Source organism: Sitophilus oryzae, unplaced genomic scaffold (assembly GCF_002938485.1).
Source record: "Sitophilus oryzae breed Bouriz unplaced genomic scaffold, Soryzae_2.0 scaffold_1111_pilon_pilon, whole genome shotgun sequence".
Classification (NCBI taxonomy): Eukaryota; Metazoa; Arthropoda; class Insecta; order Coleoptera; family Curculionidae; genus Sitophilus; species Sitophilus oryzae.
The window spans coordinates 1,405,870-1,423,712 of NW_022145740.1; the positions used below are offsets into that span (position 1 = coordinate 1,405,870).

The 17,843-nt window shown below is 34.1% G+C and overlaps 2 protein-coding genes across 4 annotated transcripts in view; one reads left to right on the forward strand and one right to left on the reverse strand.

Annotated features, from left to right (window-relative positions):
* Positions 1–397: 397 nt before the first annotated feature.
* LOC115881837 overlaps positions 398–17,843 on the reverse strand; it is a 32,094-nt gene continuing 14,648 nt past the window's right edge. For 2 of the 3 annotated variants that reach the window (XM_030899536.1, XM_030899543.1), the window contains 5 exons: positions 8,057–8,459; positions 7,546–7,717; positions 6,753–7,395; positions 3,435–3,649; positions 398–601 (listed from right to left, as the gene is read on the reverse strand). In XM_030899536.1, coding sequence (XP_030755396.1) covers positions 431–601; positions 3,435–3,649; positions 6,753–7,395; positions 7,546–7,717; positions 8,057–8,459 — 1,604 coding nt within the window. In that variant the 3' untranslated portion in view covers positions 398–430. Of the gene's footprint in view, positions 602–3,434; positions 3,650–6,752; positions 7,396–7,545; positions 7,718–8,056; positions 8,460–12,647; positions 12,857–15,365; positions 15,542–15,595; positions 15,918–17,843 lie in introns of those variants that run through there. The other variant, XM_030899531.1, reaches the window with a different exon arrangement.
* The window catches only part of LOC115881852 (venom acid phosphatase Acph-1-like), a gene marked incomplete at its 3' end in the record, with an annotated part of 41,554 nt that continues 28,842 nt past the window's right edge, over positions 5,132–17,843 (forward strand). The window contains exon 1 of the mRNA XM_030899553.1: positions 5,132–5,358. The remainder of the gene's footprint in view (positions 5,359–17,843) is intronic.

Consider the following 17,843-nt stretch of genomic DNA (forward strand, 5'->3'; position numbering starts at 1 on the left):
GACTCACTGATTAATCACGATCCTGCTCAAACCACTCAACGTAAGAAGCTCAATGTTGGCATACAGGTTGATTCTAGGGTGTAGAGGTTCGATAAGAAGGGATTTTTTGAAATTCCAGTTCCAAGGGGGTGAAACCAGCCCTCAAATATTACAATATTTTTTATTTAAAAAACGGTCAAGTTTCCGAAAAAACGCTTAAACGCGTATATTTTATTTTGTTTTCTTACATATTTTAAGATTTTTTAAAAATGTATACAGGGTGTTTCGAAAAATTTGGTCATCGATTAATCACGATCCTGCTTAAAGCGCTTGACGTAAAAAGCTGATTTTTGGAAAACGGATTGAGTTTAGGGTGTAGAGGTTCGATAAGAAGATAAGCAAAATATATACACTAAAATGACATTTAATATTTTCATTTATTTTTTTAATGTTATAATGTGTTTGTACTGGCAGTATCGTCAGTTTCTGGTAGTTTCCACGTTAATGGAACTCCGTATTCCAAATTTAAACTGCACAGTTCTTCGATAGATGGCAGCAGCTCATACCGTAGCATTGATGTCAGAGTTTGGGAGTGTAACAAAAGATGGAGTCTTGTAATAGCCTAAAACAGAGATAGTTTGTCAATAGCGCCCTATACACCAGCTTAGAGGTGTGTAGTTCGTGAACGGACTAGTTCCTATTAACTATTCCGACCCCGGAACAAAAGGAACTAGTTCCCGGTTTCTTAAAAGACTAGTTCCTCAGGACTTATTCCGAGAACCGAGATATAATAATATGCGACGGCGACGGATCGGCCAGCGCGATCGTAGCCCGATGCTAGGCGAGAGTGGGTAGTGCCAACCGTATTTTACCGCTCCCGGAAAGAAAGGAAGCTAGGCCCAAGTAGCACAAATATGTTTATATCAGTTATATAAACTGCTACATAACAATTTGTAATATAACCTTAAATTTTTATAAGAGGTTTATAAAATAAAATTATTTTTTCAAGTTTTATAAGAGTCGCAAACAACACTTTTAAAACAGTATTACGGATTTTATAAAATGTTTATAAATCTATTTTATAAATGTTTTATAAGCACTTTATAAATTAAGCGATAGTTTATCTACAAACTATGCTTCCAACAGTTACTAGATATTAATAAAACACTAATAAAACTGTTTATAAGCAGATTTATAAATATTTTAAAAATAACATATTTGTCTCAGTTAAAATATTTTTGTAGCATGCATCTGCATTTTTGGTTTTAGTTTTCAAGAATAAAATTATAATATCGTGTATTTATAGTGACCAAGATAAAACTGATTTTAAAATGGCAAAGTACACATATATACTATTTAAATGACAGATATGGCTAATTTAAAGAAAGATGTAAATCGTATAAAAAGTATATCGCCTAAAACGCTCCAGGAGTCAAATTTTCCTGCGGAGCAAATTTTACTGATATTATATATCCATATTTGTGGAAATATTTTAAGGCGCTTTTATTTTAATAAGTTTTTGCAGTTATAATAAATATTTAATTTTTAGGAAATTACTGCAAAATTACCTGTAAACTGGAAAATCGACATTGTCCAATATCCGATATTATTGGGAACTAATTCGTTTCTTATAAATACGTTTATTTTGCAATAAATTTCGATTATTTTGTATTGCAAATCCCGACTCGATAAAATGGCCGACATACAGTCGTCCAAATTCAACATAAAATCATGGCGTCGGCTAACAAAACATTTTTGTTGCTCAGAGAGCAGTTATACAATTAATTTGTTTTACAATGATGCTATACGGAACATATTTGTTTTATTACTTAAAATAATGTCTGCAAAATACAATTAAATTCGTCTATATATTCCGGTGCTGTCACATTTACAACAATAAAATTATAGAAGTGTGCTTTTAAATTCGCTAGTAGGTTCATCAATACTTATAACATAGGAAGACATTTTAAAAAATTAAAATTTTTACTAGCATCACTTTCTTCTGGTGTTATATAACAGTTTTTTTTTAATTTCTCTCTGGTGTCAACGTTTCCACAAGAATTTAAAATCCTTTGGTAGTTATCTTTAACTTTCTTTTTAAAATGTCCACTTCTTTTTAGCTTCTTCCAGTTAGAAATACTTGACATTTTAAGTTTTAGGGATAAAATCACAATTTTAAAATATATTTTAAACTCTGACCAAAACCAAAGTTTGAGGTTAGTGCTATAGTAGGTTTATAATTTTTCCTAAATAACATTTTTGTATTTGGGGAAACACTTTGGTTTTTTAATCGTTTTATAAGAATTTTAATTCGTTTCTATAACAGCAATTATAAAATTGTTTTCTTAGAGTAGCGGTCGAGACTAAATTATTGCGAAGATCAAATTGTTTTATAAATCAGTCGTAAAAACTGCTATAAAACATGTCGATAATGTTTTAATAAACTAAAATGCATATTTTTATAGCTGTTTTGTAAATATCATATAATTGTTTTAAATTATATTATAAATCAATTATAAAATATATCTAGCTTAAGCATAAATAGTTGTATAAGATTTGTTATATAAACGTTCCTGAGCATATTAACGAATATGTTTATAAAAATGTTTTACAAATTAGTCGCCAAAACATCTATATAACAAAATAATAAAACACATTTGTCTCTATGATAAATTTGTGTTCTTTGCGTTTATTATATAACAATTCAGTGTATGAGATCGCTTTAATAAATCGTATATAAAACACTTCTCTCATAATAATTTATTGTGCTACTTGGGGGGGGGGGGGGGGACTGATTAAAAGACTAGTTCACGGGAATCTATTCGGTCCGCAGTTCCGAGATATAATACAAGGCCACGACGACAGATCCGGCTTTATCTATGGCCGTATCATATTAAAAAATATCTTATAAAACGAAGTAAATATTGTGACTTTTTAGACAAAAATAAAGAGCTTGAAGTGGGGAAAATGCAATTTTTCGTAAAATAAGAGAGAAATCTTTACCTTCATATTTATCATTTAGCTTCATTTACATGTGCCAGTATTAAGTATTTTATTATTTAACTCCGATTTGAGTTTCTTTTTTAATTTTTTGTTTTTATCTGCAATAAAATCTTACGTTTATGTTTTTAATATAGGCAATTTCACGTCTCGTAATATTTTGCACATTATAAAAATTATACAGATCATATTGTGAATAGTTCTGATTGACAACGAAAAGGAACTATTCCTCTGGAGGAACTAGAACTAAGGAACTTCTGTTTCTTTTTGTTAAGTTTTATTTGCATTAAATTACTAAAATAGTCTTTATTGGAAGATTTTTCTCTGTAAAAATAGCCTCTACCAAAATTCTATTAAAAAATGAAAGACTTGCAAGAGTCTAGTAACAAGACCAAGACAAAGGTAGTCTCGGTCTTGATCTTGCATTTGCTCATAGGCTAATATTTAATATCTACCTTCCAGCACAACAAGGGAGCATTTCCCTTAACATACACTCTTCTGTCTTTGAAAATGTGTTGCAAAGGTACTTTCAAAATGACAGTATAAAAACTGCAACTCGAGCTGCAAATGTTGTAGAGACGATTCTCGTATGCTTGGTCGGTGTTGAAGAAAATCTTCATCTGACGCGAGTTGGACAAATTAAGGTCATTCCATAAGTTTAGTATAAAACCTACAAACATGAATTGATTTATTTTATAGATTATATTCAAATTTAAAAAAAAATGAGAATTAATGAAGCTCACGTTTTGGTATACAGTTAGGTTAAACCAATAAACAATTTTTTTTGAAAGTGGTTTGGACTTTGTTCTTGATTTTAACATTAAATATATTATATTGCAATACACATAAATATGAGCCGTTTATTTTATTTAAACGAAAATTGATAAAGAAAAAAAATAACAAGGAATGTCATCGTTTTTCTAAAAATGAGATAGATTGGCTATACACAATTATAAACTCGGTATTTGGAAAATGAGTGGCAGATAAAAGTTAGATTAATCTACAAATATAGATAAGTTAGATATATTTTTAGCGAGGACCGCAACTCTTTGGAACCTCGGTTACAAAATCGCGGTATTTTGTCGCGGTATTTTTCTGGAACGGTCGCTATTGTAACGCGACTCATGTGGAACCGGTATTCCCATCACTAATTCTTACAGCGCTTTCAGATGGAGCGGAGCGTCCGCGTGTTTTTTCAAAATAGCCGTCGACGAACTGATCCGGACTGAGCATACGCGACCCATGTGAAATTGTTAATATAAACTCATAGTACTTGCTCGAAGTCGCGGACGGTCCGCTCCATCTGAAAACGCTGTTATACAGAAGTGAACGCTCTACAAAAAAGGTCTCTTACAACTTTTCGATAAACCTACTCCTTCAAAAGTTATTTACGGTTAAAGTTAACCACTTGGTAAATTCCTAAATTTTTCAAATTTTTTGACAAAATTATGATTATTTTTAAAAAATTTAATCTATTATTTGGAAAAAAAGCAATTTTCATGATACAATGATAAACAATTTTGAATCATGAAAAAAAACTGAATGCACGACAGGTAGTTAATTCTAATACTTTAGTAATTAATAATAGTATCAGGCAAAAAATGGTTGAAGCTTTAAAAGTGAATAATGACGAAGAGTTCGATATTTCGTAAAAGCTTCTTAAAAATGAAGCCTGATTAAAAAATCAGGATGATTTTAAATGGTTTATAAAGAAAAACATTGATTATTTCATAAATTCAAATTCGTTACAATTCTTTAAACGGTTTAATATTGATACAAGTTTTCTGCAGTTAGGCAGTACGGAATAGTTAAATGATCCTGGATATATGAGAGGCTTAGAAATTGTGAAAAATTTGAGAGTAGTTAATGATACTGCAGAAAGAGCTGTTAAATTGTCAGAAGAATACATTAATATTTTATCTAGAAGTGGAAATGAAAAACTGTAATGAAGTTCATAAAAATTTCTGCACTCATTCCTGGGACACCCTGTATATTGTGTTAATTAATACTAGAATAAAAGGGACTTCATTTTCTTTTGATAATGACAGTCAATGTATTTTATTGTTAAATCATTATTGTAATGAACTTCATTAGTGTTCCGATTGTTAAATTAAATAAGTTAAATATTTAATTGCCATATTGTAAGAGAGTTTTGATCGGTTTTGGTCGCTATTGTTTAATGCGAAAAACCGAACCGTTTGCGCCGCTCGCCCTACTCTGCTAGTGCAGGCTGAGTGGAGGGGAGCGCCAGTCGAGTACCTTGGCTGCAGCAGTTCCAAAGAAACAGTTTGTGGTCGCACGAGAAACAGTGAAGTCGAGTCCGGAGTGCCCCGCCAAGTGACCAGCTGCCAGCCGCCGATCGTCGCCGTACTGTACAAGGTAAGCACCCACCGCCGAAGTGATCGAGGGTAGGTCGTATTATTTTTATTGTTATTAGCGTTTACTCTACTACCTGGGCGCGTTATAGGGATAAGGGAGTTAGTCGCCGGGATTGTTAGGATATTAAAAGCGCGGGAGGACAACCATTGCCGACTGGGCAAAAGAGGGAATACGCTGTGCTAGGGCAGGCCGCCAGGAACGGTGGCCCTTAGAGGTTCTGTCTGACATCTGCTCAGGTACGACGTATCCTTCGGTTGCGGAGACGAGAGTCCTTAGTTTTCTTTATTGACATTAAAAATTACCAGGGTTGCCGACCAGGCAAAAGAGGGACTACGCGGTACTAGGGCAGGTCGTCAGGAATGATGGCCCTTAGAGATTCTGTCTGACATCTGCTCCGGTAAGACGTACCTCTCGGGAAAAGCTAATTACGGGCTAATAATTAATTAATTAATCTTCTTAAGGGACAGCCAGGGTAGTTCAGTAAACGCACGGGTCGCGAATATTTATGGGGCTAGAACAGGATCTCGCCCAAATCCCGGGGCTGGTTTTGTCGCTCCCGTATTTCTCTAGGTGTGCCGTCCGGACGGCATCCTGCAACAGTGACGCTAGACGGGATCTCGCCGAAATACCGAGGCTGTCCTGACCGGGCGGTGTGTGTGCGGGCTGCGCTTATCCGAACGGCATACAACTCGCCGAGACTTCACTAAGGTCAACTGGTATCTCCACTGTATAAAAGCTACCCGTACTGGCACTAGTGGTCTCTCAAACACTTTAAACTTTGGGGGTGGTGCCCGAGGTACCGAACCAAGGCAACTCGGCGTCCGTGAGCGTTCTCAAAAACGGAGAGAGCCTCACAAAACAATATGTGATTCAGCTTGTATAAGAAGAAATATCAAAATCCATCTAAAGAATGTTTATTAAAATAAATCAGCTCTACTTAAATGGTTTAAACTTCATTAGACTGGAAGATTTCTTAATTCCCAACCTTAACACCATCAGAATTGTATATTTTTAAACTAATACATTAAATTTTCAAAAATAATAATAATTTTGTCAAGAAAGTTGAAGAATTTAGGAATTTACCGAATGGTTAACTTTCACCGTGAATAACTTTTGAAGGAGTAGGTTTGTCGAAAAATTGTAAGAGACCTTTCTTGTAGAGCGTTCAATTCTGTATAAGAATATGTGATTGTCATGGCTGCGAGAGAACAAGATCGAGAGAGAAAGAATTTAAACCGCCCTCGTTGAAAAAATACCGAAAAGTGTTTAAAGCGTCCGTTTCTTCCAACTTTGATGCCCTCTAGCGGAACAACGAAGCACTTTCGTATACGTAGTAGCTCTATGTCCACGGAATATTGGGACACCCTGTATAGTGTTACTGAGTTACTACTTGCCTGTAGACAACCCTTCTATATATATGATTACGTCGTTCCCATTATCAATAATGAACCCAGTGATTAAATCGCTCTCATCCAACTTCTGACACATAATCCTTTGGTTATGGTCCCAAATTTTCGATAGAAACTGCGTGGCCACTTGCTTTTTGAGAGCGATGAGCATCAACCTTTTATAAGTGTTCGGTATCTGATGTAACACCAGTGACGGCGCTTGCGGGGACAATAAATACACTTCTACAGTTAAAGAAGTTCCTTTTTCCATCAACAACCACTCTCTGAGTACCGGTTTGAATGAACTGTTCAGTTCTGTGTTAATATTCGCTAGGTTAATCGTATTGACAGGGAGACTCCTGGTGTAAGGCTCTGGTACTTGGTTTTTGATGGATATGTTCCTGAAATTCGTGCATTCTTTGCTATGGATTTGGGCTATTCCTCTGAAGTCCCAGACATTCCTTAACAAAGAACTCAGGTCGTAAGAACAGTAGCCTAAAAGTACATAGTCGGGCTGGGATTCTTCGAATTGTTTGGTGTAGTCCTTCGGGATGTTCGGGTAGACTTTCGCAATGTTCTTATCCCAGTGATTCTCGCCGAAGATTTTGGGGGTTATATCTGAAGTTACATACCTTTTAACACCATATATCTAGGAAGATAAAGGCTAGTTATAATCTGGATATTGCTAAGAAAGTAAAGACTGTTCAGCCATCGTTGAACGATGGCTGAACCATTGATTAAAAATCAATCATCAAATACCATTGATTAAAAAAGAATAAGTAGTATTAATAAGTATTACCTCCACTATAAACCTTCTCGAATCCAGGTATTCTAGCAGTTTAATTTTAGGTAAATGATTCGTAAAGTAAATATGAGATTCGTCAAAATATATCGTTTTGTCTATTGGTTTCTCGATAGTTGTACATCCTGCCACGAAGGGAATGGAAAATTTACAAAAAATATCGGTATACCTGAAATAATTAAAAGAGCTTAGATAAATTAGAACAAATTGGTTGAATCTATACAGAACAAAGAGTATATTGCTACCAGTGGCGTGCATATAAATAGGCTAAAAGGCGTTGCCTACTCCAGACAAAATCATAGTCTTTTTTATATCATTACAAATACTCATAACTAATCCAATAAAGATTCGCAAACCTTACCCTGCTTTAATTTGCACTGCACGCCACTGTAGGCTAAACAGTTTTCCACTTACCAACGAAAGAGATTAGACAGCGTTAAAAGTAAAAATGTTTTGGTGTATTGTGGTAAACTAGTGATTTATTTTTACAACTTTCAATATCATTTACCCAGTATTGTCGAACACTTCGGAGGGAAAATCAGTAATTTTCTTTATTTTAACCACCATAGGATTCAGTTCGATTTTCTGACTTCTAGTCAGCAAACGATTGACCGAGGCAGCAACCAAGAACTTCGGCACGCTAGCCTTGTACTGCTCCACGCTAAATATACTCATTTCGGGGTCGGTAAAGAAGGTTTCTCCCTGAATTTGCAAGTTTAATTTGGTCACAGACTTCTCGGCTTTTTCTTTTGGACCTTTTTTCTTCTTTATTTCCGGTTCAGTTTTTTTCAGTACTTTTTTAACGTCAGTTTTGGAACCTTCCATCTTACAAGGCTTCACGAAGCCTCTGAACTTCAAATGGGGCGGTCTGGTTTTGTTTATCGCAAATTCTATCATATCGGAAAATAGTTCTGAAAGAATTATTTTAGATATTACAAATGAACTTTTGAAGCATGGTGGTCCCGAGCTAGTAAAGTATCTAAGACTGTTATTTAACAAGATTATCGAAACATCAGAAACTCATCAAGAATGGCACAAAAGTTTCACAATTCCTGTATTTAAAATAGGACAAAAATCTACACCCGAAAAGTACAGAGGCATAACTCTCCTCAATACAACCATGAAACTCTTCACTAATACTTTGAAAGGGAAACTCGAGGAACACATTTTTTTAGGTTTTACACGAAATCGATCAACTAGAGACGCCGTATTTATCATTAAACAAATTAAAGAAAAAGCAATGAGTTTAAAATACTAATATCTGTTTCATCGACTTGACTAATAAAGCATTCGATAAAGTACGCCTATCTGACATTATAAACATATTGAAAGAGAAAAAAGTGCCTGATAATATTGTGAAAATCGTCAGAAAACTAAACATCGATAACATAACTCAAGTGAAAGCAGGGAATAATCTAACACGAGACATACCAACACCAGGAAGCATTAGACAAGGAGACAACATTAGTCCCTTCTTATTCAATCTCTTAATGGACTTCTCTCATCATAGAAAAGGTGACCTCGATGGATATCGGTTATCGAATGGAACACAACAGAGTTAACATGGTGCGTTACGCTGATACGTTTTTTTTTTATGAGGACGTCTCCAAAGCTCTATCAATCAAATCCCAATTTACAATATTAATGGGTGATTTGAATGCTAAAGCTGGACAAAAAGAAGATGAAGCAGAAATATGCGTGGGTACATATGGTTATGGTGAAAGAAATGAGAGAGGAGCGAAAATGATCGAATTCACGCTGCAAAATGGACTATATGTAATGAACACCTTCTTTAAGAAACATCCAAATCGAAAATGGACCTGGACAAGTCCGGACGGAATTACCAAGAACGAGATAGATTTCATCATGACTGATAAAAAATGGATAATTAGAGATGTACAAGATTGGGCGAATTCTCCATAGGAAGTGACCACCGAATAGTTCGAACTAGAATTGAATTCAACCTTAAATCTGAACGACAAAAAATGATAAGGAAGAGGACCATGAGAAAATGGGTAACACCAGAAAAGCCAGAAGAATATAGAGCAATGGCAGCTGAATCTGGAATCTGGAAATCTGGAAAGAATGAAAAATATGGAAATTGAAGATATAAATAATCACATTGTAACTATTTTAACGCAAGCTATTAAAGAAAATTGTCCTAAAAAGGATAATCAGGGAAACACAAAACTAACCCAAAACAATAAAGACCTGATAAAGGAACGTAGAGTTATGATAAACAAACATAATAAGATGATTATAGGAAACTTAACAAGAAGATATCAAAAGAGATAAGGAAAGACATCAGAACCCACAATACCAACAAAATAACGCAACTCATTGAGAGAAATCAAGGATTAAAAGTTTTCAAAAAAGAGGCAATCATAGGGAGAGCACTAATTCATAAATTGCAAAATGCAGAAGGACAGATAACATCAAATAGAGCAGATATTCTGCTTGTTACGGAAAATTTCTACCAGCAGTTATATGACAACCCAAACCCTAGAAACTCGTATAGTACCATACCAACTGTGATGAATCAAGGCTCAGAAGAAATCCCAGATATTACTTTAGATGAAATATCGGCGGCATTAAACTTTATGAAAAATAATAGGTCTCCCGGTGACGACAATATAGCTATTGAAGCCATTAAAGAAGGAGGAGAAAAGGTTCTCAAGGCTTTGCAAATATTATTCAACAAATGTCTTGTCGAAGGAAGAACGCCATCAGAATGGGATAATGCCAATATAATCCTATTACATAAAAAAGGGGACAAAACAAACCTTACCAACTATCGGCCTATTAGTTTACTGAGCCACACATACAAATTATTCACAAAAATCCTCACAAATCGTCTCTCCCTAAAACTAGAACAATATCAACCAAGAGAACAGGCTGGATTTAGATCGAACTTCGGTACAAATGACCATCTGTTGGTGGTGAAGTCCCTAATAGAAAAATGTGTTGAGTATAATAAACCCCTCATTTTAATATTTGTCGACTACGAAAAGGCATTCGACTCTATCGATCAACACAAATTATTCAAGGCCCTAGCCGAATGTCGTATAGACACCCGTTATACTAACCTTTTAAAATATATATACGACCATGCAACAGCATCTGTATCGCTACACGAAAACACAAATAAATTCCGTATTAAAAGAGGAGTACGGCAAGGCGATACAATTTCCCCCAAATTGTTCATAGCACTATTAGAATATATGTTCAAAAGACTAAACTGGGAGGAAATGGGCATTAATGTTAACGGGGAAATGCTCAATAACCTGCGTTTTGCTGATGACTTGGTGCTGATTACAGACAAAATACACGAAGCTCAAAATATGCTAAAAACACTTAAACGGGCGTCAGATAAATTGGACTACGCATAAATTATTCAAAAACCAAACTAATGACTAATCTTGTTATTAGTGGAAATGTCTCGGTAGACGGAGCAAATATAGAACAAGTATATTCATATAAATATCTGGGGCACGAAATAACAATTGGCCGCGATAACCAGACGCACGAGATACAAAGAAGAGTAGGACTAACATGGGCAGCATTCGGCAAACTAAGATATGTGTTAAAATCAGATCTACCAATGTGCTTAAAGAGGAAGGTGTTCCATCAGTGCGTTATGCCAGTACTTACATATGGCGCAGAGACACTTACACTGACGAAAAAGTCCATAGAAAAAATCCGTGTAGCCCAACGAGCTATGGAAAGAGCAATGCTTGGTGTATCTCTAAGAGACAAGATACCCAGTACAGTTATAAAACAGCGTACACGAATAACAGATGCTATATATCTGCTTAAAAAACTCAAATGGAACTGGGCTGGGCATATTGCCAGAAGAACGGATGATAGATGGACCAAGCTAATACTAGAATGGCGGCCAAGACAAGATGCTCTCAGAAACAGAGGCAGACCTCCGACAAGATGGTCAGATGACTTGAAGAGATTTAGGGGAAACTGGATCCAAGTGGCACAGGACCGAGAAGAGTGGAAGGATTTGAGGGAGGCCTACGTCCAGCAGTGGACACTTCAGGCTGGTTGATGATGATGATGTTACGCTGATGATGCAGCCATTATCGCGGAGACAGAGGACGATATGCAGAGACAGATTCATAAATTCTGTCAAATAAGCCGATAATTAAACATGATTATCCCTACAGAAAAAACTAAATGCTTAACTTTCTCTAAAGATCCGGTAAGATTTCAGATATATATATATATATATATATATATATATATATATATATATATATATATATATATATATATATATATATATATATATATATATATATATATATATATATATATATATATATATATATATATATATATATATATATATATATATATATATTCAGATACCTAGGATAATATGTCGCACTACCATGATCTAGAGAAAGATCTGAGAAGCCAGATAAACAGAGCAACGGCCATGTCAGGATGTCTGAAGCAAATAGTGTGGTCAAACCTCTTCATGCGAACAGACAACAAAATTAAAATTTATAAGACCTGCATCTTAAGTTCTAATATAAAAATATATAATAAAGTTCTAATAATGAAAACTACTTTAATATTGGCACTCCACGAGAACTTACAGAAGCTGCAAAAAGAGCAGAAGCCAGTTTACTTCCATAGAAAAATAGGGGGCGATATGAAATAGCATTGAAAGTATACGAAAAATGATGTGCCGAAAGAAATGTTAAGAATATTGCTTCGGAGACAGTCTTGATGGCATATTTTAGCGACATGGCAAGGCAGAAAAAAACATCTACTCTTTGGGCTACGTACAGCATGATACGGACAATGCTAGAATTAAGGGAAAAGACTGACATATCAAAATATCACAAACTCGTCGCTTTTTTAAAAGGCCAGAATGTAGATTTTAAGCCAAAGGAGTCTAGCATTTTTACCAGGCAAAACTTGGAGGATTTTCTCACGAAAGCACCTCAAGAATTACTTATGTGGTTGTAAATAAAATCTATTACTATCTTTGAATAAAAATAATGTATAATTTATAAAGTATAATGCTATCCATATGTTCATGCAAGAAGATAGTAATTACGCTATAAATAAATAATTACCGTTGAAATCATCTCTGTATACCATAAAGGAACCTTCTTTATCAACTGATCCATTTTGATCGTTCGTAATATTCGCAGCCTTAGCCGACGTTCTAGAGATGGATTTGGAGTTGACCAAATGCGTTTCTTCGATACGTGCTTCGACGAATCCTTCATAATCCATGTCAATTTCCTTTACATAAAATATAGTTGATTTGTCTGCCTTAGCCCTTAAAATATACATTTTTATGATTAATAGTCATCTAAATAACTAAAGAAACAAGAAAAAGTCATCTTATCCGATAGTGAAGTACCCTTAAGAGCGATCAACTCAGTAACCGTCAATTCGAAGTTGGTCAAAGAATGCATAGAGAAGCTGAACAAATTAGGCAAAGAAAATAAAGTTATCCAACAACTTAAAGCAGAACGCAAGAACCTGGAACATTCCATCCGCAACCTAGAATAGAAATCTTGCAACGGTTTTCATGCATCCGTTGTCCGACGATACGACGATACGAAATTAATTTTAATGGTTGAATTTAAAGACTTCGATTGGTTAGGAAATTACGCAGTTTTTAAATTTATTGCATTTTCATGTTCATCGGATATACGATTTGTTTGTGACTGGTGTCATTTTATATTTTCATTTCCATAACGATTTCGCTGTTTTACTTAGAGCGCTGTTTTATAAGAGCTAGCAACGTTTTCGAGAGAGAATTTTAGAAAACTGGTTCTTTAATATATCTTTTGCTATACTTTCCTGAACAGAGTGCCGACCGTCTGGCTGCCGGTAGACGTTGCTTTCACTACTGCGCATCATACCTGTATTCAACATCTGTTTACTACTGCGCATCACAAATTCTCCTTGTATTTCAGAAACTAAGGAGGCTAGGACAAACCTATGTGTAGCACATTTAGTTTCATAAAAAAGAAGCAAAGTAATGTGAAAATCGCATCATTGTGTCTCTACTCATAAACAGGAAATCCCATAAAATACACACAAATGGGATACCCTGTACAAATGTGATCGCATTAGTCTACCGGCAGCCAGACGGCCCGCACTTTGGCCAGGAGAGCACAGAAGAGAGCAAAATGCTCTTCTTGAGAACTGCTGTCAGTTTTCTAGACAGTTTTCCGTTGTAACTGACACTCAAAACTGGCAGGTAAAGCGTTAGGTGTAGGTGGGGCTTTAAAAATATTGGTAATTTTACGAATCTGAATTTTTTTTCTGGCGATCTCAGGCTGTTTTTCAGAAAAACGAAAAATTATTTCAACATCGAATTTTTCTTAATTTCTCATATTTTTAAGGTTTTCTAGCACAAATTTTGTTAGGTATTCAATAAACATGTTGTTTTTGCTATTTTCTGTTACTTTTTTAACCAATTCTATGCATAATAGAGGAAAATTTGCTAAAATAAATTTGTAAACAATCTGAAAATGTTGGATTATGTGTTTCTGACATTTAAAGCAACGTTGCCAATGTTAAACCTAAATTTAGCGCAATTCATTTCGCTCCCTCTGGGATTACGAAAGGCGGTCACCGGAGGAACGGCTCCTATACATAACTGCTATTTTACCAACGAGATTTGACTGTTTACATATAACCACGAAGTTGTACGAAAGAGTTTTGATTGCATTGATTTCAATTTCTATGCGGAGGAGGTTAATCTTTTTTTGTTATATTATATCAAAAAAAGATTAACCCCTTCCGCAAAGAAGTTGAAACCAATGCCATCAAAACTCTTTCGTGCAACTTTGTGGATATTGGAATATTTAACTATTATTGTCCCCAAATCTCCATAGGTAATTTATTTAAAATCCTTAATAACCCGAAAAAATACAAAATATGGCAACGTTGCAAATTTTCAAATTTCTAGATTAGATCTAGAATCTAGAATATATCTCTCTCATTACATAGGAGAGAGAAAGAAGGATATATGAAATGTCAAACTTCCATCTGGTCTCAATTTTCTTTGTTATGGTGGGTTCATACAGCCAAATAAAATAAAATAAGAATAAAATAAAATAAGAAATAAGGAATTCTTATTTGTGTGCGTTCATACAGTCAAATAAAATAAAATAAGAAATATATATTTGCTCATGCGCAGTACGATGAGGCTGGATAAAAGTTAACTTTTACGATTGTTTATAGTAATTTTACTATTTATAGTATATTTATTTATTCGTTGCCTACTATATTATAAATTTTACTTATGTGAAATTATAAAAAATAAATTAAATCCAAACTGAAAATATTTGTAGGTTAGAATTGAGCTTGCGCAAAGCCGTTTTCACATAAAATAAAACAAGAAGTTAAAAGATAAAGACTTCTTATTTTATTTGTTATTTTATTTGGCTGTATGAACGCATGTACGGTATCCCATATAACCAACTTTCTTATTTTATTTTATTTTATTCTTATTTTATTTTATTTGGTTGTATGAACCCACCATTATTTTGTTAAGAAAAGTATTTTTCAGTAAAATTTTGGACATTTTTCTATCCTCAATCAAGTGTGGCTTTTAGATAAACTATAATATAATGAAAATGTAGTGAAATTATTACTTTACAGGGCTGAAATAAAGAAAAATTCAATGTTGAAATTATTTTCCGTTTTTCTGAAAAACGGTAAGAGACCGTCAGGAAAAAAGTTCAGATTCGTAATCTACGACTTCAAAATAGGGTATATATCAATTTTCAGGTTTCCCAATAATTATACCAAAATATTAATAATCTTACGCATTTCCCATTTTTTTCTTATCAATAAAAACTTGAAACTCTATCACAGACGATTGAAGAGCTGTTAAATCCCCTATAGATAGTTCACTAACTTGATGTTCAACGCACACAGGAGCGAATACAAGCCCATTCTTCGTTACAGTTCGGAATATTTTAACACTATCCGGTGATATAATCTAAAAGAAAAAAAAATTGAACTCAAATATATCTTAAAATTAATTCTCCCCAACTTTGACTGCTTTCTCCCAACACAACACATCAAAAGAATACCGGCATTTTCCTTTAAGCAGTTCATACTCAACGCGGCAAAAATTCTGCTGTTTATCTAATCTGATCAAATTCGGCGGATCTTCGTCTTCTATAACGTTTAATTTTTGCTTGTTGTTGATTTTTTCCGCTTTTTGCTTTTTCTTAGTCTTCTCTTCTTTGGCCTTGAAAGAGAATGCCAAGAGGAATTTTAGTTTAAACGTAATCATTTAAGAAAAATTTATGTTTGCAACCTAACACTAATTTTAAATAAGTGAAATAATTATGTCATGTCAACTTAATGTCATTTAAAATATAATTTAGGTAGTTAGGCCAGGGGTTACCTGGGGTTAATTTTGAATAAAAAAGATTGGAAAGAGGATATCTGACACATCCGTTGTCCCCAACAAAATGGCGTCTAAGAACACTAATTCTCCTCCAGCCCGTATATGGGCGTTATGTGTCTTTGTATTCTTTAGTCATTCACGTCCAAGGTTATATACTATATTAATAACCTTTTAATAAACTTGATTGAGGTCACCCCGTATTTATAGAAATTATTTTCGTGACCACCCAGTATTATACCAATTTCTTAAACTTATTTCCTAATAAATTCACCTGTTAATAAAACCAAATATTTATACATCAATAATCGTCATATAATTGCCATACCTAGCTATTTTATTACTAATTATTGCTAATAAAAGTATTAAGTCTTTTTAAACATAGCACGTGTAGCTTTTATGGTCTCGTGCCTTTAAAATATACTAAAAATATGCCAGAAATACACAAATATGTGTTAAATTGCAATATAAGATTAGATAATTAATTTCTTTATTTCGTGTTTCCTGTTGAAAAAACAGCATGTTGTATAATTCTCCAAGATTTCTATCAAATTTTAGATCAAAATATTTGCTAAAGTTTGTACAACGATACATGACAATGACAGTTGTGCCTGTCATTTTTTCGATATCGTCTGTCGAAATCTCCTCCGACTTGTTGGACAGAGCCTCATGCTTTAACTAAAACTTATCTTATACATATAGATAGGAACTATCGAAAACATAAATAATCATCTTATCCGAGAGTCAAGCAGCCTTCAAGGCGATTAAAAGTTGATTCTCACTAAACCTTCCATATCAGCTCCCTTCCGTTTACATAAAATATTATATCTGTTTCCCTTCCATTCCATATACTTTCCTTCCATACATTATTTTTTTGGCGGACGGACTGAATCGTATCGGAAACAACGTTGTCAAGTTCTTACGTTTGTACCAGCTCTGTTAAGGTAACTGTCCATTTGAGAGTATTACTCTCGCGAGAACCTCTCGATAGTAGTTCTCGCATATCGATACACGTCTGCGACTACCTATCGGAGAATATTCATTTTACTATCAATAGTTTACGCAACGATTTGCTCTCAAGTGTATACATATTATTTTTAATAGCGGATAGTTACTTCCGAAATACGATTACGTTTCGTATTGTGATAGTTCTAGCAGAGAATTATTAATTTAAAATGGCAGCTACGCGCAAAGAGTGGTCAAAAGACGATACTTTAATAAGTATATACGAGGAAAATACAGTTTTGTGGGATACCATGGGATTAACTATCTGCACTTCTATGTTTCTTTCACACTACACATATTATTTATTCATTTATTCATTCACTAACAAATTAAATGAAAAATTACGAAAATACAAACTGAATCAACACATACTAGAACTGACGGAAAGCTATTTAAAAAATCGACCACAAAAAATTTGCATGGAAAATATTGAAAGTAAAACTACCATGGCGCCATATGAGATACCGCAAGGAGGAAATCTACCATCTCTCCTGTATATCCTTTATACAAACGATCTCAGCGAACTAGCATTAAATCACTAAATGGCATCATATATGGATATGCCGATGATACATGTTTAGTATATACAGGAACAGATCAGAACATCCTTGAAACAAACATAAACAAAGACCTGCAAAAAGTACAAACATGGTGCTACAACAATCTCCTAACCATAAACGAGCTAAAATCAGAATATATGATATTTAAAACAACAAAACAAAAATTAAACTTACAAATAAAACTACAAAACCATATTCTACGAGAAACATCAACAATCAACTATTTAGGGTTAAAAATACAAAATAAGTTGAAATGGGATGTTCATGTAGTAAAGCTGAAAAATGAAAATATACGCACAATTGCAGCTTTAATAAAAATTCAA